Below are 28,000 nucleotides of genomic sequence, written 5' to 3'. Positions count from 1 at the left end.
GTGCTGTATGTAGGGGAGGCAATCAATAAATATAAATAGAAAGAGAAATTGTGTACACAGAAACAACAGGTAACCTACAATAATGTTAATGCAAGGATGTTGTCTGTATTTATCAATGCACATTTAAAAAAAAAAATTATTTAAATAGATTTTATAAAATGCCATAACGTTGTTTTGATCAAATGGAGTAATATTTTTATGAAACACTATCAGCTCTAGTTGGGCGAAAAAGAATAATCCCCCGTCAAATGATGGAAACTTTGTCCTGTTCAGTGAAAAAAAGGCAACGAGGCCCAAAGAGTCGACTCTTATTAGTGAGCTGAGCCAAATGATCTGACTCACTGAAACAGGACGCTTTGAATTCCCAACAATACCTGAGCGCATCATATTGGCTGCAAGTGCGGCACCAAGTTTCTCCCCGTAGTGTGCTTTAGTAAAGCCTGAGTACAGCGTGTTCTCTCAGCTCGACCGAGTTAAACTTCATTATGAGTGATAAGGACCTGCTCACTTTTCTGGACTTCAACTCGAGCGACTCTCCGGTGCCGAAGCTCTCCCCCGCGGGATTCATTGCGCTCTCCGTTATCTTGGGTTTTATAATGACTTTAGGCTTTTTGAACAACTTCATCGTCCTGGTGCTTTTCTGTAAATTTAAGAAGCTCAGGACGCCGGTGAACATGCTCCTACTGAACATCAGTGTGAGTGACATGCTGGTGTGTGTATGCGGCACGAGCCTGAGCTTCGCGTCCAGTGTGCGCGGCCGCTGGCTGCTGGGGAGGACAGGATGCATGTGGTACGGCTTCATCAACTCCTGCTTCGGTGAGGAACTGCCCTGCTCAAAGAATTTCGCTTACACCTTATAAATATCATTTCAAAAACAGAATTGTCATTAAAAGCTATTATGCATGGGCCAACGCACCTGTTTTGTTGTTGTTGTTCCTTTGTTTTCCCCCCTTTTTGCTCAAATCTGTTGTACTTTGGTACGGTGGAATTAAAAAAATCAATCTTATTAACTACAGTCAGTTGATATGGCAAATCTTTTAATAAGTAGTGTTTTTAAGTATTTATTTCTTTATTTTATAACAACAACAACAACAACAATAATAATAGCAATAATAATAATAATAATAATAATTATTATTATTATTATTTACAATGAACTGTTATGCTTTATGGCTCGATGATAATTTCTCAATTTAGTAATACTGTAGCCTAAAAATTATATCATTCAGTCCGTTAACACTGTACAGGGCTGAACAAGAAGATCTGTTGCACATTCTGTATCTGGGACTTGTATTCACCTGCCATCACATCGCACGTGGTGCGATGTGATGGTTATTCCGGGTTGCTGGCTCGCACGACGCAGGAATGTGCGTTTGAGCAAACGTTAGTAATTTTTCTACTGTCGACTAGTTTCCAGTTTACACACATCATCATCATCAGCAGCAGCAGCAGCAGGAGCAGTATCTGACATTCATTTTGTTTGTGGTTAAATGCCAACACTAAGAGGCTTTAGGCAGATGTCATTTGGGGTTTAAGAACAGTGACAAAACACCTCTCCAATGATGGAACTGATGATCAATTTAAAGCAGTGCCCCCAGATTGGGAGTTAGTGCAGGCATTTATGGGGATAAGACGGTATATATGGCAAAGGTTAGATTTACTCCATACAAGGAAGCTTAGCACTGTACCCATTCATTGCTATACTGTACATGGGCTTCAGGTGATTTGAAATTGTTAAACTGCTCAAAACAATAAGCACTGAACAGCACACCAGATAAGCAATGTCTGGATTTGTAAGACGAGGTAGCATATCAACTGTATTTTTGAGTATGCATGGATCCACAGCATCTTACTGATGCTGTGGATCCATGCATACTCCCAAATAGTTAATTCCATATTTTTTTTTCGTTATATACTTTTTTTTTGATGATATACTTTTTTTCGTGGCATTCCTGTGAAGTCTGTCACAATACAGCCCCTACTCCTTTGACTTGCTTTAAAGTCTGAAAATCCACAATAAAACAGCAATTTCTTATGCTCTTGCTGTATGTGTGAAACCACATCCTACCAAAATGGCATAGCCATCCAATAATGCACCATGATGTGTGACATCAATTAGCATACCCTAATGATGAGCATTCTGTTGTCATGTTACATGAAATCTCAGATGTGAAAGCACGATAACGAGGTCTGATTAGCCCTTAAGCCAGTCTCCTGCTGTTTGATGTGAAGCTGCAATTCAATGATTCAGATGAAATGATTTTTGGTCAACTCCCTGCCACAGTGGTCGGTTCAGAGGTTTATCTGAGCCAAGCCAGCATGTGAGAAAATATGTAAACTGTACTGCCATGGAGCACCTAGTGGAATTTCAGATGATGATGGAAAAAAAACAAAAAAACAAAACATTAATCTTGTCATGCTTTACTTGGTCGATCATGGTTAATACACTGTTGTAAATATATATGAGTATCTTTTTTTAGATTGCTTGTAATCTTGTTATTGCTGATCATATGATTTTAAAATAACTTTTGGAATCTCTAGTATGATTGATTAATATTAGGCTACTACTGTAGTTGTTTTTAATGAATGTTAGAAGGCTTAAAAAGTGTATCAATAACAGCTTGTTTAAGACAGACAGGTCTTGGTTTGTGATCGTACATTTACATTAGCCTTCAGAGTCAATCATAGGATCAGTTGGTATTAGGGATGCACCAAATGTTCGGCAACCAAAATTATTCGGGCGAAATAGCAAAATAAGCATTTTCGGTGTTCGGCCAAATAAGTGAAAAGGCCGAATAAATTTGACCGAACAATGACGTGTTTTATGACGCGACCAAATAGCCTAGCAACTAGAGTGAGATGCACGAAGCTTTAATTGCAGCAAACATGTTGGCAGTGTGGAAGCATTTTAAAGTGTCAGAGAAAGATGTAAGAATGGCCGTTAAAGAAGTAGGCATATGTCTAGGACAATTATTCATTTGTTGTGGCTCCATCCACTTTTTTGCACTCTTGTCAATGCACATTTTTGTTGTAGGCTACAGAGTGTTCCATTCTTTCAGCAGTCAGTTATAGGTCTAACATAGGCTATTCAAGGGGGACTCAAAGATGACCACATAAAAATATTTTTATTTTATTCATTTGTTCATTTAAAGTTATATTGTGCCTTTTTGGTAGCCTATGCCTGCTGGAATGAAAAAAAAAGTTCAGTGTTAAATAAATATTTCGAACTTGTAGTTTTTGTAATTGATTTTTCCTTTGAAAAGCAAGACAAAATAGTAAAAAGCACATTTTGACTATTTAATTTATGCAATGGTGAAAAAAAAAGGCAAAATAAATGAAAAACAAACAAACACGTATTCGGCCTTTGGCCAAGAATTTTCATTTCGGTGCATCCCTAGTTGGTATAGTTATAGTTACTTCACCTGCCAGATGCAGAAATGTCTAACAAAGCAAAATATCAGTTGAACATAATGCAATTACTTGCATTGACTTGCATTTAATTGCCACTACTAATATGTCAGGGACACTAACATATAAACGTAGTTAGCAACAGCTGCTAATGCAGCATGTAGATTTCCTCTGTCTATTGTTGTGCTGCTCACCATGTGCTTAGAGGGGGTAAGTTTGGCTGTAACATGACAATCAGTGTGGCTGAAGTTTGTCTGGCTCAAATGGCAAAATCACAACAATTAAAAGTGCTATATAATATGAACAAAAGATATGTATAAAATATTGCAGTATATTATAGACACAAGCTAAATCTAGTTTGCATGGTGTATATGTGACATGAATTGCTAAAATTTGTATATCTCTTTCTCTGTTTATAACAGAGAAATAATACTGATGACACCAGATTCCTCAAGCTGATCAGTTTAAGATGATGTGTTTTTCGAAATCATACAAGAAATCAATTTGACTTACAGTTATGAGTTCATTAGCAAAAACTTGTGTAGTCTCATCATTACCAAATACACTGATCAGCCATAACATTAAAACCACTTGCCTAATATTGTGTAATCCTTGTGCCGCCAAAACAGCTCTAACTTGTCGAGGCATGGACTCCAGAAGACCTCTGAAGGTGTGCTGTGGTATGTGGCATCAAGACGTTAGCAGCAGATCCTTTACATGGTAAATGATCTGCATTTATGTAGTGCCTTTTAACTGTAGCACTTCTGCAAAGCACTGTACATTCTTTTTCATCCACACACACACACACACACACACACACACACACACACACACAAACACACAAGGTGCTACCCTGCCATCACAATCAACTTGGGTTTGGTGTCTTGCCCAAGGACACTTCGGCACATGGAGGCACGTGGGCCGGGAATAGAGCCTCCAACCCTGGGATTAGTGGACAACCTGCGCTACCACCTGAGCCACAGCCACCCTTTAAGTCCTGCAAGTTGTGAGGTGGGGTTTCCATGTATCAGACTTGTTTGTCCAGCACATCCCACAGATGCTTGATTGGATTGAGATCTGGGGGATTTGGAGGTCAATTCAACACCCTGAACACTTTGTCATGTTCTTCAACCCATTCCTGAACTATTTTTGCAGTGTGACAGGGTGCATTATCCTGCTGAAAGAGGCCACTGCCATTAGGGAACATCATTGCCATGAAGAGGTGTACTTTGTCCGCAACAATGTTTAGGTAGGTGGTACATGCCAAAGTAACAGTTACATGAATGCCCTGGCCCAAGGTTTCCCAGCAGAACATTGCCCATAGCATCACATTGCCTCCACTAGCTTATCTTCTTCCTATAGTACATCCCGGGGCCATCTGCACACACGCACCCAGCCATCCACATGATGTAAAAGAAAATGTGATTCATCAGACCAGGCCACCTTCTTACATTGGTCCATGGTCCAGTTCTAATGCTCACGTGCCCACTGTAGGTGCTTTCAGCAATGGATAGGGGTCAGCATGGGCACTCTGACCAGTCAGTGTCTGCGATGCACTGTGTGTTCTGGTACCTTTATATCATAGACAGCATGACCCTGTCTCTGCTTCACCTTCCTTGGACCACTTTTGGTAGGTACTAACCACTGCATACCAGGAACACCCCACAAGACCCGCTGTTTTGGAGACGCTCTGATCCAGTCGTCTAGCCATCACAATTTGGCCCCTATCAAAAGCACTCAAATCCTTACGCTTGCCCATTTTTCCTGCTTCCAACTCATCAGTATAATATATAACAATCCCATGAACGGTGCCATTTAAGTAAGATAATCACTTCACCTTTAAATGGTTTTAATTTTAGGGCTGATCAGTGTATAGTACAGTTGTTCAACGATATGAAACGGTTTGTAGACACTGACCAGAAGAGGGCACTGTGGCAGTAATTTCAACGTTAACCCTGCTAAAAAGTAATGCACGAGTCCTGTGCAGATTGTGGCTGTATCTGGAGTGATTTATCTAGTAAAGGTTGGATTTTCAGTTCAGCAACAAGAGTTGCATTTCTTTCTTTCTTTCTTTCTTATTATTATTTTAAAATAATAATAATACGGCACTAAAAATGCTAGTATATGCTTGTGTTAACTTTATGCTGTCCAAAGTTATTGTGCAACAACCAGTAGATGGAAAATATATGATATATTCCAGAGGTGTTCAGTGGGGTTGAGGTCAGAGCTCTGTGCAGGCCACTCGAGTTCTTCCACTTGCCGTCATGAATCTTGCTTTCTACAGGGGCATTGTCATGCAGGTTTGGGCCCTTTAGTTTCAATGTAGGGAAATCTAAAAACTACAGCATACAAATACATTCTAGACAATTATGTGCTCTCAAGTACAAGTGTAAGTACATAATATTTAGACTCAAAAATAAGAGATTTTTTTTCTCTTCAGAAATGCAGTATTTCTCACTCATTTTCCATTAAAAAATATCTTTATGATTGAGAAAAAACTGCTTGTTTGAATAACACTTGTAATAGCAGTTTTCATAGTTCTTGTATTCACAAAATCTGAAAACAAAATAATTTATTAAGTAATAACATAGCACAAAAACTTCAAATATATTACTATACTACTACTACTACTACTACTAACAATAACAACAATAATAATAATATTGACTGTTGATTGTTTAGGTAATTGGTTTATGTATTTGTATTGTTTAACTTGTATTGTTAAAGCTCTGCTCTCTCTCTTACTTCATCTGTTTGTTCATTGTCAGCTTGTATCATTGCATATCTTTGTAGTTGTGGAACCTGAACTTAGTCTAGGTGTGAAACTCTTTCACTCTCTCTTTTCTCTTCTCGTTCTCAGGTATTGTGTCTCTAATATCCTTGATGATTTTGTCTTATGAGCGCTACAGCACAATGACCGTGTATAACAACCAGGGACCAAACTACCGTAAACACTTGCTGGCAGTTGGGGGCTCATGGCTGTACTCTTTGATTTGGACAGTGCCACCCCTGCTGGGCTGGAGTAGTTACGGGTTAGAGGGAGCCGGCACCAGCTGTTCAGTGTCATGGACCGATCACTCCCCCAAATCCCATGCCTACATTATCTGCCTGTTCATCTTCTGTCTGGGTCTGCCAGTGTTGCTGATGGTGTACAGCTATGGCAGGCTGCTATATGCTGTCAAACAGGTGAGATCTGGACTCATTGTTCATTAGTGAGAGACTATCTGCAGAAGGCACAGTCTGATGAAGCTCTTGGTTAAACACTCCATCAGTTGATCTGAATGTTGTGAAATTCAGTGACATTTAAACTGTTATTAGTGATTCACACATTTTATATCATGAAGGTCATAAGACAAAATCTGGAGGTGTGAATTGATGTGACTGGTCTAGTGTTCCTGACAAGTCCAATGTTGTTATACATGCAAATACAAATAGTCCAAAGTCATTCAAATTTTAGGACAAAGACTAGCACATCTGATAAATTATGCTCTTTTTTTTTTTTTTTTTAACCAAACTGAAATTCTTACTTTTCTACCTTTACAGATCTACAAATACACATAAATTACATTTTGCTCTGTAGTTTTGTTTCCTAACAGGTGATGTGCTGTTGTTGTAGCTATAAAAGACCAAAGTATAATTGACCTTCATCAACTTATTTATGTATTCTACAAATACCACTGTAACATTTATTACATCACAGCTTTAAAGAGACATGTCTGTGCTCAGTTGTCATGTCAAATGAGCAAATATCAAAACTTTAACAGCCACATTTAACTGAGAATTACCAGTTACTTGTTATAAACAGCTGGAAATACAAAATTCACTCCATTGTAGATTCATGAATAAATATGGACCCTTTTCCTTCTTTCTTACGTTCAGTTAGGGAAGATTCATAAGACAGCTCGAAGGAGAGATTACCACCTGTTGTTTATGATCACCACCACAGTGGTGTGTTATCTGCTGTGCTGGACACCATACAGTGTGGTCGCCTTAATGGCCTCGTTTGGCCGACCGGGAATCATTACACCTGTTGCGAGCATAATTCCCTCTCTACTTGCCAAGAGCAGCACCGTCATCAACCCAGTTATATACATCTTCATGAACAAACAGGTAAGAAACTGTAATCATAAGTAACACACACACTGGAAATGTTTCTAATTCCACACACAGCCTACAGTGTAGATTAAATATAACCTTTTCATGCTGTAAGAGAACGTATGAAATTGAACGCTACAAAGAGAAGTGATTATTCAGAAGTGACCAGAAGGCTTTATTAGAGAATCCAACTTGGTAGGACAAAACGAGATCAGAGAGGGCTTTAATCACCATGTCATTTTTGAGGCCTGGACAGGGTTACTGAAAAACATAATACAGAAATCTTGGATTTTCAGCAAGGTCTTGTGCACAATCTACATGCACCAAAAATAGCACTGAAAAGTGTCAGAACAATGGGATACCACAGTTTTTTGTTTGTTTATATAGATTATAAGGCTATTATCTAATATGTTTTCCCTTTGACAATATTATTTCTGTCACAAACCCAATTGGCCCAAGTAACAATATATCTTGTCAACATTGTCAATATATATGGACAATATATCAATAATATAAAATACACTCATTGCTTTTGCATGTTTAATGTCATGTTAGAAAATGATAAACACACAAATTCAATTAAAATAATCAAATCTGCAATAACAAAGGAACAAACAAATGGCATCAAAAGCATCCAATGGCTTTTGAAGGTTAACTGGCTTAACTATGTACACTCTTTAGATCAGGCTTTAAATATACAACATCAGATCACATTTTAATTGGCTGTGTGGTTGTAAGATGGAGATGGAGATGGAGAGAGAGAGAGAGAGAGAGAGGGCGAGAGTCGATAAATAGCTATACAGTGATAACTTGTGTTGTTTTGGCAAGATTCGCCTTCACATTGAATTTGAAGTGGAAACAAAAAGCAAATCATTATTTTTAGGGTGTCACATCCAACAGACAGCTGTCGAATTAATGCAGCATTCGCATCTAGAGCTGCTGTTGCCATAATCCCAGCTAAACACCACTGAGCATGCAATTTCACTTTCTGAAGACTGAATAGCAAATTCAGAAGGAAAGTGATTGCACTAGGAGATCAGCATTCATTTAGGATATCCAGCCAGTCATTCATTTCAAACAAATTACAACCAAGTCATAACTTTATAATTATTATTTTTTTACTATCACTTTCAGGAGCCCTGAAATTAGGCATGTGTATAAAAATACATAGTTCACCCAGTAGTAATTAAAGTGGACCGAGTATTTTTGCACCCATGTTTTCACTGCAAATTCTGTATCCTGGCCAACAAGACAACCAAAAATTGTTGCTATCAAATAATTTATGGACGTGACAGACCAGCAGATAAAGAGAGTGAGCTAGCAAGAAAGAAACGCAACACAGATTCACAGCACCACAGTTCCAGCCCATAGTACAGATTCACAGCACCAAAGTTACAGCCCCAATCACACAGAGGCCTTTACAACCTGATCATAAAAACACTGAACACTTATTTGGCACGGTATTGCCAACAACCAAAAGGGTGCATTGATCATCTGACCAAATTACCCATTACAGCTTACTGTATTCCTCTTACCTAAAACTACTTCAGCAAATTTAAAGTAAGAAGTTAGACTTAGCCTTGAATTTTTTTTTTTTTTTTTTATTAGCAGTGTTACACTAACAAATAAATATCTTTACCACAATGAGCTTACAAGCCCCACTACTCAGCATGCATCCCCCCATCACTTTGTAGTGTAAAATTATATAGCTAGGACTTTATTTTGAAAAGTAAAAGTAGTCAGTCACATCAAAAACAGTTTCCACAAAAGATTAATGTAAACTCATTGTTTCTGTGTTTTGGACAGATTTCTGTATAATGGATTATATATAAATTAGGGAAGCACATATTAGAGTGGCAAATTGTAATACAAATCTCTCAAAAGTCAGCTCAAATTGTGTTGCTCTGAAAGCACAGACAATACAGGGTGCAGCGTGCGGCTCTTGTGACTGATGGTGCTCATGCATTTAATCACAGGCTTATTAGACATTCAGTAAGTGTTCAGTAGTGCACTCCTGTATACATTCCCTGCAGTAAGAGTGAAAAAAAGCCTTCTATGGGCTCTACTGCAATTCCCTCTAATCTCATCACCATTAATATACCTCTCTAACGGGGAAGCACAGGATGGTGTGTGACAGAGATATATATACGATTTGTCTTTAGAGTTCAGAGTAACATTATTTGAAACAAAAAACATTTATAAAAAAAAAAAAAACAACAAAACAAAACAAAAAACAAAAAAAAAACCAAACAAAAACACACACACACACAGAAAAAACACATTGATAGGATGACCCTAATTGCAGAGCAAAGGATGTGTTGTAGTATTACAGATTAAATCATCCTGACAAGAAGGAAAACTCATCACTCTATCAGTTTACATTACCCCAACATAGGGCAAGTAGTGTTGCAATTATTCAACCCCCATTGCAAATCAGGTTTGTTGTCAAAATGTACAGACTTTCAGCTGTTTGCAATGAACAAATAAAACAAAAGCAATTGAAATAATTCAACACAACGAATGCTTCAAGTGGTTTCCCCAAATTCAACTGTACATGCAACTTATGATTTCTACAGTTTCAAAATTATTCAACCCCTTCATGGCAAGCATCTTTAATACTCAGTAGAACACCCTTTTGCTGTTATGACCTGCTGCAAACAAGATGCATAGCTTCTGGCAGCGTTTCTGAGGAATCTTAGCCCATTCCTCATGAGCAATGGCCTCCAGGTCAGTAATATTCTTGGGTTTGTGTGCTGCAACTGCCTTCTTAAAATCTCACCAGAGATTTTCTATGGGGTTCAAGTCAGGTGACTGTGATGGTCCTGTAGAATCTTCCAGGACTTATTCTGCAACCAAGCCTTGGTGGAATTTGAGGTATGCTTGAGATTGTCCTGTTGGAAGGTCCAACGATGCCCATGCTTCAGCTTCCTCACAGACGGCATGACGTTTTCTCCTAGGATTTGCTGATACTTCAATGAATCCATCTTGCCTTCCACATGCTGCAGGTTTCCAGTTCCAGAGGATGCAAAGCAGCCCCAGAGCATCACCGAGCCACCCCCATGCTTGACTGTGGACAGAGTGTTCTTTCTTCATTCTTCTTCCTCCAGATATACCGCTGATCCATAGTGCCAAAAAGTTCCAGTTTTGTTTCATCGCTCCACAGAACAGAATCCCAAAACTTCTGTGGCTTATTTATATGATTTTGAGCCAACTTGTGCTTTTGGGTCAGTAATGGTGTACGTCTTGGAGTTCTGGCATGGAAACCTTCTGTGTTTAGTGTGTACGTTACTGTGCTCATTGAAACCTCAGTGCAAAAGACCTGCAGCAAGACTTTGTGGCAACAGGCAGTCACTCAAGGGTTTTCCTTCTCTGAAATCTGGTTGCAGCCATTGAAAGCTTCATTTTTCTGCCCCTAGCCAGTTCAGGTATTTCATGTTGCTCAATCACACCTGGTGCAACTAATGAAGCCATTGATTAGTTGCATCAGGTGTGCTTGAGACAACACCTGTTTTGCATATTTGTGCTGTTGTGAGGGATTCTGTTCAGGGGGTTGAATAATTTTGAAACTGGGGAAGTCATTATAATGTCGCATTTTCAGTTGAATTTGTGGAAACCAACTATTTCAATCGCTTTTGTTTGATTTGTTCATTGCTGACAGTCTGTAAATTTTAACAATAAACCTGATTTGCAATGAGGTTTGAATAATTTTGATTGCAACTGTAGGTATTTATCACAATTGAATATTACAATACCAACAGTGGTTCTTAAATGTTTAACAACCAAATGAATAGAGAGGCTGTGTTTAAGAGTCTGCCAGAAACCTGAGAGCAAACAGCAGTTCCCAGTTTTACCATCACAATTTGCAGATATACACAACTTCAGTTCAGTCCATACAAATTTCAGTTTGTCATTTCCTTTACCGAATAATGGCACATAAGGAAAACAAATGTATACACGTCAAAGATAACACCTTGTACTTCTACTGATATAAAAAGCTCTATTTACATAGATAAAACACAATGTGAAGGTAAAAATCGGTTCAAATAAAAATGTTCAAAATACAATGCAAGGAAATTTGTTTTCATTCGCTTTTGACTGCTCCGTAGGGAGTGTATGAAGACCTGTTACCTCCTGGACAAGATACAGAAAATAACCAGACTGTGCTGGTTTAAACATTACACAATTGATACAACCTCCGCTTGGTTATACTAACAAAAGGTCTTTTTTAAAAAAAAAACAAAACAAAAAAAAAAAAAAAAAAAAAGTGAGCATAGATTTGGCCGAGTAGGGAGTGGATCAAACACACTAACAGCTTCTGATGTTTTTGAACCAAGACGGTCCCCGTATTGTACAGAACATTTTGTTTGGAAGTTTTGTTTTCTCAGCTGTATGATGTGTAATATGGAATGGCATTTGGTGGTTTCACCTGTATGTTGTCATTCAACAATCATTTCATGGCAAATTAACATTCAAGAGAGAAACGTTATGTCATTTACAATATAGACAATATATGGCACAGACCAAGCAGAACTCTCAGACATGCACCACATTTTTTCATTTGTGAACAGCTGAGAAAACTGTAATACAACAGAAAGCAATATCCACTCCAAATACTATTCAAAGTCAGGTACCATCACTGGTAAAACAGTGTATTTCATTATAGCAATAAAAAAATGATTCCTTTTTTAGTAAGAGCATTAATTAATATTACGTGTGTGTGTGTGTGTGTGTCTATAATGCTGACATTAACCGTTAATGACTATTCTTCAATTCCATCACAGGCACACAAACACCATCAGTCTTGTCATATGATGGCTAGCTACAGCAAAATCACCAGATACCTAAAAACAGCTTTTCTATCACAAACCTATTGCTACCCAATGACCTCTACATCACACAAGGCTCAGAGAATGCAACAAAAAATTGCCCAAAAGAGCGGAGTCTATCTCTGTGGACTACCTGCAGGTGAACCTCAAACCTGCTTTCCAATTATTGCAACCTTTCCTCCAGGGAGCAGTTCAGGGGTTACAGTGGATGGTCCTAAAGCCAGGGAGTGTGACCTTGCCTTTCCTCCGAAGGTCGCTCTGAGATCCGGAGTTGGCACGCTGGATGAGTACTTTCTCATAGAGCAGAGGGTGATAGGCTCCCAGCGTGCATGCAGCATCGTAGTAGCGCTCGTGGTAATGGCACAAGTCAGTCTGTCTTAGAGATGGAATGTACTCGTAAACGTCAACCTCGTCACATAACCACATCATCAGCAAGATGCCTGCAATGCAGAGCAAAAATGTATTAAATGAAGTCAGAAGCTACACACGCATGCACACTCTGATGGATAGAGACACTAAACCATAAAATGTCCTTGTACCATTTATTTTGTCTCTAATGCTTTGTTTCCTTTCTTTCTTCACCCCTCGTTTCATTTCTTCATCCCTTGCTTCCTGTCCTCATTTACACTTTCATCTCCCTCCTTTCTCCCTAGTTCTACAGATGTTTCCGGACACTGTTAGGTTATAAGGAAAGGTCAGCAGTGCCTGACGACCACTCTTTAATGGCCACCAAGAACACTGCGATCCAGCTCAAATGCATCATGCACAACAACCCTGTGCCCTCTCCAGCACATACACCCCCCCTTCTGCAGGAACGCAGGTGTAGCACGGTCACTATGGAGCAAAGCAGCACAGCCTAATTCGGCATTGGTGTTCCATACCACAGTCTCTGTGCTCGGTCTCTGTGTCTGTAATTTGGTCAAAGACTAGTTTCCAAATTTGCTGGTGTCTTTTTTTTTTTTTTTGGTCATAGTCTTTGTTTGTGTGTTGACAATAGTGTTCCAGACACTCCTTTCCCACTTTACTAGACATGCTCTTGTTTGTCTTTTGAGAGTAACTTCTTTTGCCTGGAGACTTTTTAAACACTATGGCTAATTAAGTACCATTCCCTTGTGATAACAGACAGAAGCATTTGTAGGTGGCACAGTAGCGTCTCCACCTAACAACTTCAGGGTTCGATCCAGAGCTCGGCTTACTTCAGGTTTCCTCCCACTTCCCAAAAACATGCCAGCAGAGGACAGAGTGTATTCACCTCACACCCAGTATTCCCAGTATAGGCTGTGGAACAAGACTAACATCAGGATGAAGTTGCAACTGAAGAAGAATGAACGAGGGGTGCATTTATCAAGTGTTCCAGTGCTGTTTGGATGGGTCAAGCTTTAACTGTAATTATTGAAAATTATAGTATTCGGTAACATTCTCTGAAAATAAAATTGCCTTTAAACTGCTTATTATTGTCCTTATTAATCTTATGTTGCGTGAGTGCAAGACTGATCAGAGTTGTTTGACTTTCCTCAGTAAAATGAAGGACACTAAACTCATTGTCATGTTCATGAAACCAGTTTGAGATGACTTTTGCTTTGTGACATGGTGCATTATCATGCTGGAAGTAGCCATTAAATGGGTAAATTGTGGCCATGAAGGGATGGACATGGTCAACAACAATACTCAAATAGGCTTTGGCATTCAAGTGATTGGTATTAACAGGCCCATAATGTGCCAAGAAAACATTCCTCACACCATTACACCACCTCCACCAGCCTGGACTGTTTAAACAAGGCAAGTTGGGTCCATGGATTTATGCTGTTGGTGCCAAATTTTGTATTCTTCTTCTCTAAGCTGATTATTGTCATGAGTCAGTTTTCCACTTATTAACCACAGTATCACAAACGCTTTGCACCACATTCTGTTCCATGATCAATACTTTAGCACGGGTCTTCAGTCTTATCAGCAAAGGTCTGGTGCGGCTGCAGGCTTTCATTACTGCCAAATTGGAAGCACACTTGACAGTTGATGGGAGACTAAGTTGAACTGATTAAACCTGATTAAAAGTGAAAATCAGTTGTGTCTGCTGCCACACCAGCCCTGGGAAGACCCCTGCTCTAGCATATATTCAGCTGAATCACTATCTGTCTACAAATGAAGACTAAACACCTACCTCTTCGCCAAGTACTTTTCTCTAACAGTTTTTGCTTGATAATATTCTTACACAAATATGTAGCACGAAGAAATGATCGAGCACTTCTGTAAGTCACCATGGTTACAGTCATTTGCTAAATGCTGTAAATATAAGAGTAAATGTCTTACCAATGAACCCTGATGAAGGTGGATTGGGCTGAATGTTCTCCAGGGTGTTGGCCTGAATCACGTCCCATAGTTGCCAGATAAACTTGGGGTGCAGAATGTAGAAAGGCTGATCAGGAAACTGCTTCCTGTACTTCATGTAGGGAGTGAACAGGTTGTAGTCCGGGTTCTTATACCACTGAACACAAAATATACAGAATTTAATTTAATTCCAGTTAGTTCTTTATTCTCTATTATTAAGTCACTAATATCTGTTAAACTTTTGCAATACAGCAGACTTTTTAAATGTACTGAGAAACATTTCCTATGTCTTATTTGTCTAGAAAAACAGAGTTCACATCAAAATTAATGGCTTGAATTTATCAAAATTGTCTGAATAACAAATGAGAAATACACATATTCTTCCTGTTAGTAGTTGTATTTCAGACTATATGAAAGGGTGGCTAGAAAGAAACCACTGCTCAAGAAGAGCCATATTAAAGTATGAGAGTGACCCAATGAAGATGGTTTTTTTTGGTATGAGGAGACCAATATTGAGATACTTTATTTGGGCAAGTTTCAAAACAGTGTGTAGTGCAAACCTAACGCAGGCAATACCTCAATTAACCTCATCCCTGGTGAAATATGGAGTTGGCAACATCATGTTCTGGGGATGTTTTTCAACCTCAGAACCTGAGAATCTGGTCAAAACTGAAGGGAGAATGGATGGAGCAAAATACAGGGGGATATTACAAGAGAACCCATTTTAGTCTGCTTAAAAATTTTAAGTTTGGCTGAAACGTCACAGTTTCAGTAGGACAGTGTTCCCAAACACAATGACAAAGCAATGGAGGATTGATTAAAAACAAAAAGGTGAATGTTCTCTAATGGCCAAGTCAAAGTCTAGATCTAACTAGGAAGCAAAACCACAGTCATCCAAGAACATCCAACCAAACTGAAGAACCTGGAGCAAATCAGCCAGAATGGGCAGAAATCACCCCCAAACATTAACTGGATATGAAAAAAAAATGGTGTAAATCTGGTAGGAACTTACCTCAACAGTCTTAAGCTATTATTACAGCAAAAGGTAGTTCTACCAAGTGCTCGTCTGAAGGAGTTGAATACTTGGCACAAGCAGCATTTTCAGTTTAAAGTTTTTTATTAGATATGCTGACAAATAGTGAATTTGGAGCATTTGCATATTGGGCTGCAAGAATACTGACTGGAACAATCTGTGTCAGTGTCATTTGTAATCCAAATGAATCTGCTGACTTTTAAAGGGTTGAATATATTTGCAAAGCATTGTATATGCATGTGTTTATTTATGCATTAATCCATATTCAAGACATTTCCAAAAAAAATTGAAGACCTGCTCGTCACTTCAATCATGCTATACGATACATCAGCTATAACGGATTGTGTTAATGCATATACATCCATTTCTGGGTTTAAGTAAACTATAGCAGGGAAAACTTCTATAGAGGTATATGGGAGACCATAGCAAATATATATTTTTGCATTACCATTTGCTCCAGTGAAAGAAAGAAAATATCCAGTATTTCCTTCCCATGACTTTCCAAGAAAGGAAAAAATATACAGAGAGAGATGGATTATGGCAGTCAGAAGAGAGAAAGATGTCAAATTTACAATCACTACCCAGCAGCTGTATTAGAAACCCCCTCCCCGCAGTGTTTACTAGTTTTTTGTAATTATAAAAATAAAAAAAAATTATTGTATTTATGCCAGGGTAGTGTTATAAATCTACAGAAATGTTTGTAAAGAAGAAAATATACACATTTAAAAAAAAAAAAAAAAAAAAAAAAAAAAAAAAAAAAAAAAAAAAAAAAAAAAAACTTTGCTATTTAGTAATATTAGTATTGCACTGTATAATACATTTTTATTTGGGTACAAATAGTAATATATTTCTGACTTAATTCACTTGTGTGTTAGACCTTGTGGCTTTTATTTTGGCAGAAAACTGCAGGAAGACCGCCTTTTAGTTGGCAACAGTGTTTTAAAATTCTCTTTTCATTACCAATCAGGTGAAATACTGTTGACCTCTGCACAGAAAAATGATTGAGATTACACTAACGTAAAACCAAAGCAAATAAGACACGTGTTTTGTATAAATGCATGTTAAAAGTGACTCAAACTCACAGCACAGATGGAGACAAGCACAGAAGTTGATGTGGAGCGACACTTACTGTGGACCGAGCCACTCTAGAACACCGATGAGCTGCACACAGTCACACGGGTTTACCATTTCAACCACCAACAGTGACAAGCGAAAATAAAATCTAAATCTGCTTTACGGTGTCGGTACGGTTGCAATTTAAAGACCTTTGAAACGTGAATTTAAGACATTTTAATGCTAATTAAGGACTTATTTTTTTCATTAAGGAATTTAAGACATTTTACGGACCCGTAGACACCCTGTGATATTATCGCAAAATGAAAGCATGTAGACATGAGAATGTGTCATGTAACGATCGATAGGCAAAAATGTAGTCAAAAAGCAGGCACAGGGTCAGGCGATCTACAAGCGGGCATAAATAGGACAGAGATGAGAAACCAAGAAACGAGGGCGAGAACAGGATTAAAGCACTGGGAAATGAGGACAAAGATCAGAAGGTTTGGTATGGCTCTGGCACCAACAGAAACGCAATATTTCGCCCAGAACAAAGACAAACGAGGGTTTAAACTAGAGTTGCACTGATGAATCAGCCGATAAAGGCTATTTTTCACGCTATGGGTCACTGGTCGATAGTTTAAAAAAATCTGATGTTTGGGCCGATTATATCCTGTCAATCAAAAGAGGGCAGGAATACACATGGATTTCATGCTGTGTGTAAAGATGATGTCTCTTGTGTGGAATGATGACAAAACTGCAGTCTTTAAGCTCTGTACCGCTAATATTTTACACTGGACACTGCAGCAGTGAAACAGAAGTTTCGGCGTCGAGTCTAAAACTTTTTTTTGCCAAGCTAGAAGTAAAGCGCCAGTACACCGTTGAAAGATTTAAATGAAGATGAGTTGACAAAAAAAAGAATACAGAGCTGAGAAAAATATATTTGTAGAGTAGTATATTTCATATCCAGTTAATGTTAATACATATATATATATATATATATATATATATATATATATATATATATATATATATATATATATATATATATATATATATATATATATATATATATATATATATATCTCCAGTTTGATGTTCAATGATGAAGTAGAAATGTTTTTGTTTGTGGTGAGTGAATGTGAGGCTAACAGGAGGTTTTTTTTTTTTTTTTTTTTACAATTCAGTCAATGTAAATATGAATTAATAACATCCAATTACTTAATAATCTTACTTTAATCTTCAGAATGCTAATGTGAGTAATGTGTTTTCTGTTTATGAGACCAGTTACTGTGAAACAATTTGTTGAAATCGAGAGAATAAAGTTTTTATTTGCATTTCTTTCAGAATTGTGGAATTAATTATTATTCATTTAAAAGAAGGCAGAACTATCAGTATCGGCCGATATCACTCTGAATAATCGGTTATCGGTATCAGCTGAGAAATTTAGTATCGGTGCATCTCTAGTTTAAATATCAGTGAAATCAAAGGTAAAACATAAACAGCTGTGAATAATGATGACGCGTGAGGGAGACAACCCTCACAAGACAGAGACAGAGACAAGACAAACACCATAACAAAACACACGTGTCCAAAATTAAACAAAGTTTGGCGACCCGGAAGTGCTCACTGAGGGGAAATCCGTGACAGAGTGCATGCTGTTGATAAGGTAAATATGAACTTTTCACATTTTATATTTAAATGTGACTGGAACTGGAGGTGCAAATGCATTAAATATGAAACTTTATTGCTGTCATAATGGTGAAAAACATGTTACTTAAAGATGCAAATTTAAAAAAAAAAACTTCTCATTTTTAGATTTTAAATGATTGTATTTTAAACAGAAATGGTCTTCAGTCATATTAAGAGTGTATTTTTACACCGGGAGGAAGAACAAATTTTAGATAGAGAACGATTAAATGTCAAATGTCTCTAGGATCCATTTTTGCAAAGAGAGCTCGAGTACTGCGACACAAAACACATTTTGTCAGTGTGCTGAAAAAGCTCAGGCATGGATTTATAAACCAGACTTTACTCTATTCACAAGTCCAGCCGGTGTTCTTCCTGACAAACACACGAACAACCCAATAATAAACAAGAGTAGGCAGTTCTTTAGCTTACATTTCCTCATTGTTTTGCTTGGCAACACAGCAGTATGGTGAATAAAAAAAATAAAAATAAAAAAAATCAACATCAGTTATATGGAATTGATGGATTTTACCAAACAGATACAGCACAACCCTCAGTTGTTTGAAAAATATGCAAAAGCAAAAGGTGACACGTCACGGAAACACGGAAGCAAACTTGTTTAACCACCTGAAAATAAAGGGAGCGTGCTAAAATCCAGATAAGTGCTAGCGAGCGTAAAAACACTGCAGCCATAAACAGCACTACTTATGTGAAAACAGGTAAGTCTGATGCCATACCATTGTACCAGGCCAAGAATATAAAACCCATTAAAATGGTTGAAACAGGGGTTTTAAAGAGACTACTAAGGTTACAGCCATATAAACCTGGATAAATTAGAAAACGTATCTTGTTCTGTCCAGCAAAAACAGAGCTTTTCGAAAACGTTCTCCCAAGTGGATAAATTTGTGGGTGTTGTCGTGTGTGCTGGGAAAACAGATCTTCAAACACGATAATGTATTTTTAGCCATGTGAAGCAGTCATGTGACCCATTCAACCACAAGATGGTGCATGATGTACTGCTATCCAGTTTCATAGCGTTATTAAATACTAATGTAAACCTTCAGATTGTTTTTTTTTCCCTTCTTCTTTTTTATTTATTTATTTATTTAAATCAACGCCTTATTGAAATGACGCAGGACAAAGCTTCTTACGTTTTTACGCATGTGCAGCATAGGGATGTACAGTAAGTGTTTTTAGACGTTTCAGTGTGGATGAGCAATTTTTGGAAAACGTTTGAAATCGGCAGTGTACACAGAGAGCGGTTTTAAATGAAAATGCAGTGAACAGATCTATCTGGATTAATGTGGACGTAGCCTAAAATTGTTTAACCTCACTATGACTTGCCAAGTCGCAAAAATGTAAATAAAACACTGCCATTCCTCAACTGTACACAGAATCCCAAAAGAAGTGCAATAAAAACCACAACAATGAAACTGTTCAATTTGAAAATAAACCAACTCGGGTAATGTATTCAGTTTTCGAATATATTTAAATACTCATTCCTCTGTCAATCACCTTTCCGTTTATTGCACGTATAAATACAGAAGAGGTGATTTATTAACATTGTTAAAAATACAGTATCCATGCTTGATTTTTTTCTTTTTAGAAACAATTGTTTACATTTTGTTGAGAAGTGCTGTTTATTAAAATTTGTTTAAAAAAATTTGGTTGCTCTGTACAGTAACTTAAATGACAAAATAGTCTTAAAAACCAACTTGAAAACCAAACAGGATAAAATGGTGGATCTTATGTGATCCAGCCTAAAAAAAATAGATTACAAAAATTGCAGATTGCCCACTCCTAGTTTTTACACTTGCATATCTTTAATTAATCAGAATCTATGGCAGTGTTTTGATTTATCCGTCATGCTGTAAAACTGGGGGGAAAGAAAAAAAAAACCCAGAGGTTGAGTGGAGTAGGGGAAGTGTTGACATGTCAGAAAAGAGAGAATATAAGAGTGAGAAAAGCACCAAGTTCTATAGTATTAACCCATACCTTTAAATAGCTGTTTCTATTGTTTTCCTCGTCAGTAAAGTATGGATTTACAAACTGCACCATGTCTACATCATAGCTTTGAGCTTACACACACACACACACACACACACACACAACGCATACAAACAAGTACAGTTTCATTACATTTCCTTCTTGGAAGTATAAAAAATAGAAAACCTCCGTCTTCAACTAACTGTTAAAATGATTAATATCACAATCAGGCTTTAGTGTGCATGTGATAAGAGGGAGACACCAAAGACAGAATAAGATATTAATGAATTTCAAGTCTCTTACTTAGAACAAATTCAGAAATGTCAGGTACATTTCTGAATGTACCTGACATTCAGGTACTGAATGTCAGGTACTTTTATTTTAGCAGATCAAAATTGTGACATGGAAGCAACATCAGTACTCACTTTATGCAGGTTGACAGTGTAGGGCGCAGGGTCCCAGGCCACCAGTGTCATATTCTTGTACAGTGAGCTGATGTTGAATTGGTGCCTGGAGTTAGCCAGGATCTATACAGCAAAGAGAAGAAACAGTATACATGTAATATTAAAAAGACAAAAATATAAAATAATAATAATCTCAAAATAAAAACCCATATAAAGCATGTGTTAAATTAATCATATCCAGTCTCCATACAAGCCTCAGTTGTTTGCACAAAATAACTGCACATCATACACTATGATAAAGGCAAAACCACTGAAATCACTTATACCACAGTGCTGCTGAATCATCCAAACTGATTGATCAGAAGTTGTTGATTCATTTTTTTTTTTATAACAGGACAGCTCTAACAGTATCACTGGCTGCGATTCAAATCATCTATTAATATGCTCATTTTAATGTTATATTTAATAAACAATTTGTAATTTAACAATGAGAAATGTATAAACATTGATGTGGGGAAGTTTTCACTTAGGAGACATTTATTTGACATTTATGGAAGGGGTCTCAGATGTCAGTGCCTTGCAACAATGTTTTCCCAACACTGGAGTCTTCAGTACAGACGAGGTGGCACATTCTGGTTTCTTGGGAACCTGACAAGCTGCGTATTGTGTCTTATTAACTTTAAGAGAGGAAAAAGAGAGGACGGTGAGGGAACGAGTGTATATAGCTGCTATAAGGCAAGCAATAACGGAAAATAACTTGTCTCACTGGTGTTCCGTAACCTTGAATGGCTCAATTGCTGTGATATAAGGAGGAAAAAAAAAACACTTTGGGACATCACAACACCCCAGTGTGTTTTATTCCTTATATACTTGTGCTTCTGGAACGTCTTTATCACAGAACAATAACATTCTATTTTGTGAATTTAAAAAATAAACACATTTAAAAAAAAAACAAAAAAACAAAAACCCCAGTGAAACCAACAAGTGTAAGCATGATCTTACCTGGGAGTTGATTACACGAATGGTAGTCTTATTCCCAACGTCTCTTTCATAACCTTTGGTAGGGGCTGAATTAAACCTCAGAACAGCATCATGGGAATCTAGAAAAGCAAAATCCATATAGTAATCCCTTATTTTATTTTAATTAAGTGTTATATACCCACACGTTTGAGCATGTGTAGTATTTTAAAATCCCTCATAAAACATGTACAGCATCTTAAAAATTGGTGTTTTAAACTCGCAAATTTTTTTAAAAAAGTGATCGAGAAGTTTAAAAAAAAAAAAATGTATTTCAGGTTCTTGTGTGAATTTTCCAGTCTACTTTAAAACACTACTTTAGTGGCAATATGTCGACAGTAGAGCATATATGTAAGCCTTTGTGATTAAACTGACTGGAACTACCTGTATATTGTACGGTTTGAATGCACACCTTCCAGCCAACCAGAATCGAGTATTCAGACAGAACACGTTATAAAGAGTTTGGACCAATAGACTTAAAGAAAATGAAATAAAAAGATCCTTGTGTCATCAGTACAAAATGTCAGTTTTCCAAACGCAAACGAGTCAGTGCAAATATCTAGCACCTCGCTGGAGGTTCAGTGTTTATGATGGCATCATGAATTCTGCTAACTACCAGGACATTACCGATCAAACCTTGGTTGCCTCTGCCAGGAGCTTCAGACATGGCCATAGTTAGAACGTTTCAATAAGATGATAGGCCAAACTTACTTCCACATCAACACAGAAATAGTTAAAGAAACACAAAGTCCACATATACAAAGCTAAGAATACAAAAAGACTGATTTAATTTCCTGAAGGAGTGGACCAAGTTCATAAGACATGCGTCTCCAACCTTGTTAGACATCACACGAAGAGACTTGAGTTCTGCCAGGACAGACAACACAAAATATTAATCGTAAGGGTGCTGATAATTTTCAAATCAGTATGTTGTAGAAAGGATTGCCCTATTTACATTAAAAAATAAATAAATAAAACCATCAAATGTACCTGTATGTTTGAGCTCAAAATGTAAAATTTTCTCCATAAGTAAGGTGTCTTTTCTACTGCTACAGTAAGGAATAATCTATAGAACAACATTACAATGTGTCAAATAGATGCGGCAAAAAATTAGGACTTATTAATTAGGATATGTGAGGCAGAGACTTCACTATCATCACCTGCAGGGAAGCTCATTTAAAAGTAGTTTTTTCCATTTCAAAGTCTCATTCAAACCTGATCAAGACGAGCAAATAACCACGCGGCTGCACAGATATTCAGATGTTTAGAGTAAGGCACGGATATTCCTGCCTTACTCTGAATCAGCAAGTTTGCCTCATTCAATTTCCAGCAATAAAGTGGGCCAGGCTTTTACTGTTTTTACCTTTGAACAAAAATTAAAATACCAAAGAGGAAGGGGAAAAACAAATGAAGTATGAATAACTAATAGGTGAGTTATTGGAAGGTGATCTTCAGAGTCGATATAAACATGATGAATGTGGGATGTTGACCAATATATTGCTATTCAGTGAACATGCCACATTCATCATGTTTAGGGTGGCCATGATTCAGATAAAGAGATGAAAGTAGAGATGTGCCCCCCCCATTTTTCATTAATTTCTGGGTTTGCACACTTTACATCTGAAATACACAGTAATGCCATGTTCAAACTCTCAATCCTATGTAGACTAAATAGAAAACGGTTCCCTCTAGTGATCAAACACTGAAATTGAAGAAATAGTTGTGAATGCAAATACAGAGGGGTTTTAATACAGATTTCAGTATTATTTTTAATACTTGGATGCAAATCTTTTGCAATCAGTGGCTGCCTGAAGTCTGAAACCCTTGGACATCACCAAATAATGAGTTTCCTCCTCATTATTTGCTTTGGTGCTTTGCCAGGCCTTTACTGCAGCTGCCTTCAGTTGCTGCTTATTTGTTGGTCTTTCTGCCTTCAGTTTTGTCTTCAGTAAATGAAAAGCATGCTCAGTTGGGTTGAGGTTAGGTGTCAGACTCAGCCATTTAAGAAGTTTCTATTTCTTTGCCTTAAGAAGCTCTTGGGTTATTTTCATGTTATGTTTTGGGTCATTATCCATCTGTACTGTAAAGCGCTGTCCTATCAGTTTTGCAGCATTTGATTGAATCTGAGCAGAAAGTATAGCTCTATACTCTTCGTTTAATCTCTCTGTATTTATATTCATGAAGGCATCTCTTGATTGTAAACTTTGATACACCTACCTCCTCGAGTGTTCTTGACTTGCCTAGATGTTGTGTAGGGGTTTTTCTGCATCAAGGAAAGACTTTAGTTGTCCTCTGTGGTCTTCCAGACCTTTTGCTGTTGCTGAGCATGTCAGTTCATTCCTTCTTTTTAAGAATGTACTAAATTGTTGATTTGGCCACTCCTAAAGTTTCTGCCATCTGTCTGATAGGTCTGTTTTGTTTTATCCTTCACTTGAAATCAACACCATTTTGGCCCGCATAGTTCCTATGAACAGCTACAAAATACAAATGCAACGCTTGGAATCGACGCCAGACCTTTTATCTCCTTAATCTGTCATGAAATAAAGAAACAGGCCATGAAACTGCTTATCAGTAGACTGTTCAATTATGTTTGAGCCTGTGAAAATGGAGGGACCATGTAAACAAATGGCTGAAATTCCTAAACAGTTTTAAATCCTTTGAAACGAAGCTGAAAGTCTACATTTCAATCACATCTTCAGTGCTTCATTTCAAATACATTATGGTGGTGTTCAGAGGCCAAATTATGAAAATTGAGTCACTGTCCAAATACTTATGGACCCGACTGTATATGAAGACCAGCAGCTTCACAACTGCTGGGGCAAGATAAATAAATAAATAAAATAAAATAAAAATAAAAAATAAAATGCACGGTCCATTTTTTTTCAGGCTGAACATGAAATGATTGGGCTATATTTTGTTTTCTCATTTCTCAGCAGTGCAGATAGAGTTAATGTTGTAATACATGAGTGTGGAGGAATGTAGGGCAGATGTACTGGTGTTGTGTGAGCAATTTTGAGAGTTAGTGGGCCATTACAAACCTTTCCTACTCAGACATGGAGGTATTTACTGTTTTTTTTCCTTAAAAGCAAAAAGCCCAAAGTAAAAGGAGAGTTCATAGAAGAGCAATGCTATTAAACACAAATTTATGACCACTAAGTGGCAGAAAAACACCTTTTTTCTGTGGATAGTCAAATGATGTTTAGAGCCAATGTTTGAGGCAACAAGGGCTAATATTGATTAAAATCACTGCCAATGATACTTCACTGAACTAGACTGTTGCTCAATTTGTCAGTCTGCAGAAATATATTAGATTCAGTGTTGCTCTCTGCATGTATCTTTGCCCTCATTGGAAGCTCTCTCATGTCTACTCTTGGCTGTGCTGTTGATGGCTTTCCTCATTATTCTTAAGTGGTTTAAGCCACCGAGAAAGGAGGGAGGAAAAGCCAAGCATGGCATGGGAATTATTTTGAGATGTGAGCAGGTCTAATAGGCTTAAGTGAACCACAGGCCTACCGGCTCTTCATAAATATACAGTGCACACATATTCAGGACATGTCATTAATGGCAATAGAATATGTACTGTAAACAAACTTGATTCAGAGAACACTGCACAAATACTAAACAGTTAGTATACTAATAGAAAGAGACACGTGGAAATCCATGCAGCGCAGCACAAATTAACTTGCTGCTTAAAAGTATAAGGAGTGACTGGCTGACAGACATACATTCTCGTTCATCTCTTTATGTAAAGGGTCATGATGAAGTTGGAATATCAATATGGAGTGACTCCTGAAACAGCACACTACATGTTTAAGGGAGGAACAAAGAGAGTTGGGCCGTCGTCATGGAAACAATTTCACTTCCATTGCCCATTGAAATGTCGCTCTGCTACTATGGGTGCCAAGGCTGGCACCATGCACCCAAAGGCCCCAGGATAATAGCAAAGGGCATGAGGATCCCACAATCTGAAACACTAATGTAAGCAGGCAAAGGAGAGCAAAGCCAAATTCAGTCAAGAAAAGAGGTCAGTAAGACAGTTCTACCGTTTCTCAAGCTCCCTGTATCCACAGAAAGATAACTGAAAACATTTAACAGAAACTCACAATATTTGCCCTTAACTGCATTGTAACCTTTCAGGCTAGTCATGTTTGGTGAATTAGATTTGCATTCAGTTTGCATTAAAATTTGCCTTCAGTTTACAGGCCAATGCAGTGAACAAATAAAAGTTCATGGTCATAGTTTATTAAAAAATGCATACTTCAGTCATTACACATTTGACTGAAATTATGCTAAAATGTTAACTTGATCTCAAATGGACACGTTTAGTAACAGTCAGCTGCAGAATGATTGCCACCCCAGATAAAGCTGAAACTGTAAAAAGAAGGGTGGTCAAAACAGAAAATAGCAGTAATACCCACTGTTAGTGGGGTTGGGATGTTGGGTTAATTTATGATTTAGCCTTTCACAGGAAGTTATAAGTCATGGTGGGATCTTCCATCTAGACACTGATCCAAACATACACAATGACCACAAGATTCAAGCTTTGGCCATTACCATCCCAGTCTCCTGAATTAAACCTCACTGAAAACCTGTGGAGTGATTTAAAGAGGAGTGTCTACCAGAGGGGATCCTGAAGGATCTGGAGACATTGTGTATTGAGGAGTGTTTTCCGATTCCTTCCTTTGTATTCTTCAATCTCATCAAGCATTACAGAAGAAGACTCCATGCTGTATGTAAAGACATTTTCAAGAAAAATTTTATTTATTATTTTTTTTTTAAAAACCCACAAAAAACTGGCATTGTAGATGGGATAGGCTCTGGATCTACCATGAGGATAAAGTGGTTACTGAATATGAATGAATGAATGAATGAATGGTGGTGATGCCAAAATTTGAATCAGTTTCACCCTACCATTAAACTTTTGCTGAAAACAAAATAAACATGCAACAGTCTCTGTCCAAATTTGTGTTTTTAAATTTTAAGTTTCCATAATGAATTCCTGTCATTAGTGTCACAGACAGTGTTACAGTGTTACATTTCTGAGATATAGGTATTAAACACTATACTCAATAAAGCAGGTTTCAAATCATATGGATGGAAATGAATTGCTGCAGTTTTAAAAACATTATCTAGGCATTTATACACCAAAGCAATTCTGAAATTGTATCTGCATTTTTAAAAAAATAACTTCATTGGTTATAATGTTACATTGTCTATGAAGGACTGGTGCTGAAGATGGAAATTATGAAAAGTGTTAGAATTACTAAACAAAACTTTAAGACTAGCTCAGATTATAATGTATATAAAGCAAAATGCTTGGGAAATGTAAGCTTTAATATCATACATTCACTGAGCACTTTATTAGGAACACCTTTACACATACTCATTCATGCAATTCTCTAAATCAGCCAAACGTGTGGCAGCAATTCAATGCATAAAATCATGCAGAAACAGGCCAGCAGCTTCGGGTAATACTCACATCAACCATCAGATTGTTGGTGCCAGATGGGCTGGTACTGAGTATTTCTATAACTGCCGGTCATCTGGGATTTTCATACAGACGGAAACGCCTTGTTGATGAGAGAGGTCAACGGAGAATGGCCAAACTTGTTCGAGCTGACAGATAACTTCTCTGTACAATTGTGGTGAGCAGAAAAGTAACTCAGAATGCACAACTAGTTGAACCTTGAAGCGGATTGGCTACAACAGCTGGATGACCTCATCAGGTTCCACTTCTGTCAGCTAAGAACAGAGAGCTGAAGCTGCAGTGGGCACAGGCTCACCAAAACTGGACAGTTGAAGACTGGAAAAACATAGCTTGGTCTGATGAATCTCTATTTCTGCTGAGGCAGATGGTTGGGTCAGAATTTGGCGCCAACAGCATGAATAGATCCATAGACCAAGCCTGCCTTATGTCACCAGTCCAGGCTGGGGGAGGTGGTGTAATGGTGTGAGGAATGTTTTCTTGACACACTTTGGGCCATTTATGACCAATCAATCATCACATGAATACCAAAGCCTATTTGAGCATTGTTGCTGACCATCTGCATCCCTTCATGGCCACAATTTATCCATCTTCTAATGACTATTTCCAGTATGATAAAGCACCATGTCACAAAGCCAAATTCTTTTCAAACTGGTTTCATGAACGTGACAATGAGCTC

General features: G+C 37.6%; 2 protein-coding genes across 3 annotated transcripts in view; one reads left to right on the top strand and one right to left on the bottom strand.

The window, feature by feature from the left end:
* The first annotated feature begins 1 nt into the window (after position 1).
* tmtops2b (teleost multiple tissue opsin 2b) lies at positions 2 to 14,596 on the top strand. Its single transcript, XM_017470581.3, has 4 exons — positions 2 to 816; positions 6,269 to 6,594; positions 7,288 to 7,518; positions 12,983 to 14,596. The coding sequence occupies exons 1-4, from the start codon at positions 486 to 488 to the stop codon at positions 13,187 to 13,189; spliced, it is 1,095 nt and encodes a 364-aa protein (XP_017326070.1). The 5' UTR covers positions 2 to 485; the 3' UTR covers positions 13,190 to 14,596.
* Positions 8,030 to 28,000, bottom strand: part of st6gal2a (ST6 beta-galactosamide alpha-2,6-sialyltranferase 2a) — a 55,022-nt gene continuing 35,051 nt past the window's right edge. For both annotated transcript variants that reach the window (XM_017470577.3, XM_017470576.3), the window contains 4 exons: positions 21,822 to 21,919; positions 20,841 to 20,942; positions 14,637 to 14,811; positions 8,030 to 12,769 (listed from right to left, as the gene is read on the bottom strand). In XM_017470577.3, coding sequence (XP_017326066.1) covers positions 12,522 to 12,769; positions 14,637 to 14,811; positions 20,841 to 20,942; positions 21,822 to 21,919 — 623 coding nt within the window. In that variant the 3' untranslated portion in view covers positions 8,030 to 12,521. The remainder of the gene's footprint in view (positions 12,770 to 14,636; positions 14,812 to 20,840; positions 20,943 to 21,821; positions 21,920 to 28,000) is intronic.

Source organism: Ictalurus punctatus, chromosome 6 (assembly GCF_001660625.3).
Source record: "Ictalurus punctatus breed USDA103 chromosome 6, Coco_2.0, whole genome shotgun sequence".
NCBI classification, from domain to species: Eukaryota; Metazoa; Chordata; class Actinopteri; order Siluriformes; family Ictaluridae; genus Ictalurus; species Ictalurus punctatus.
This window is presented reverse-complemented; position numbering and strand designations above follow the sequence as displayed.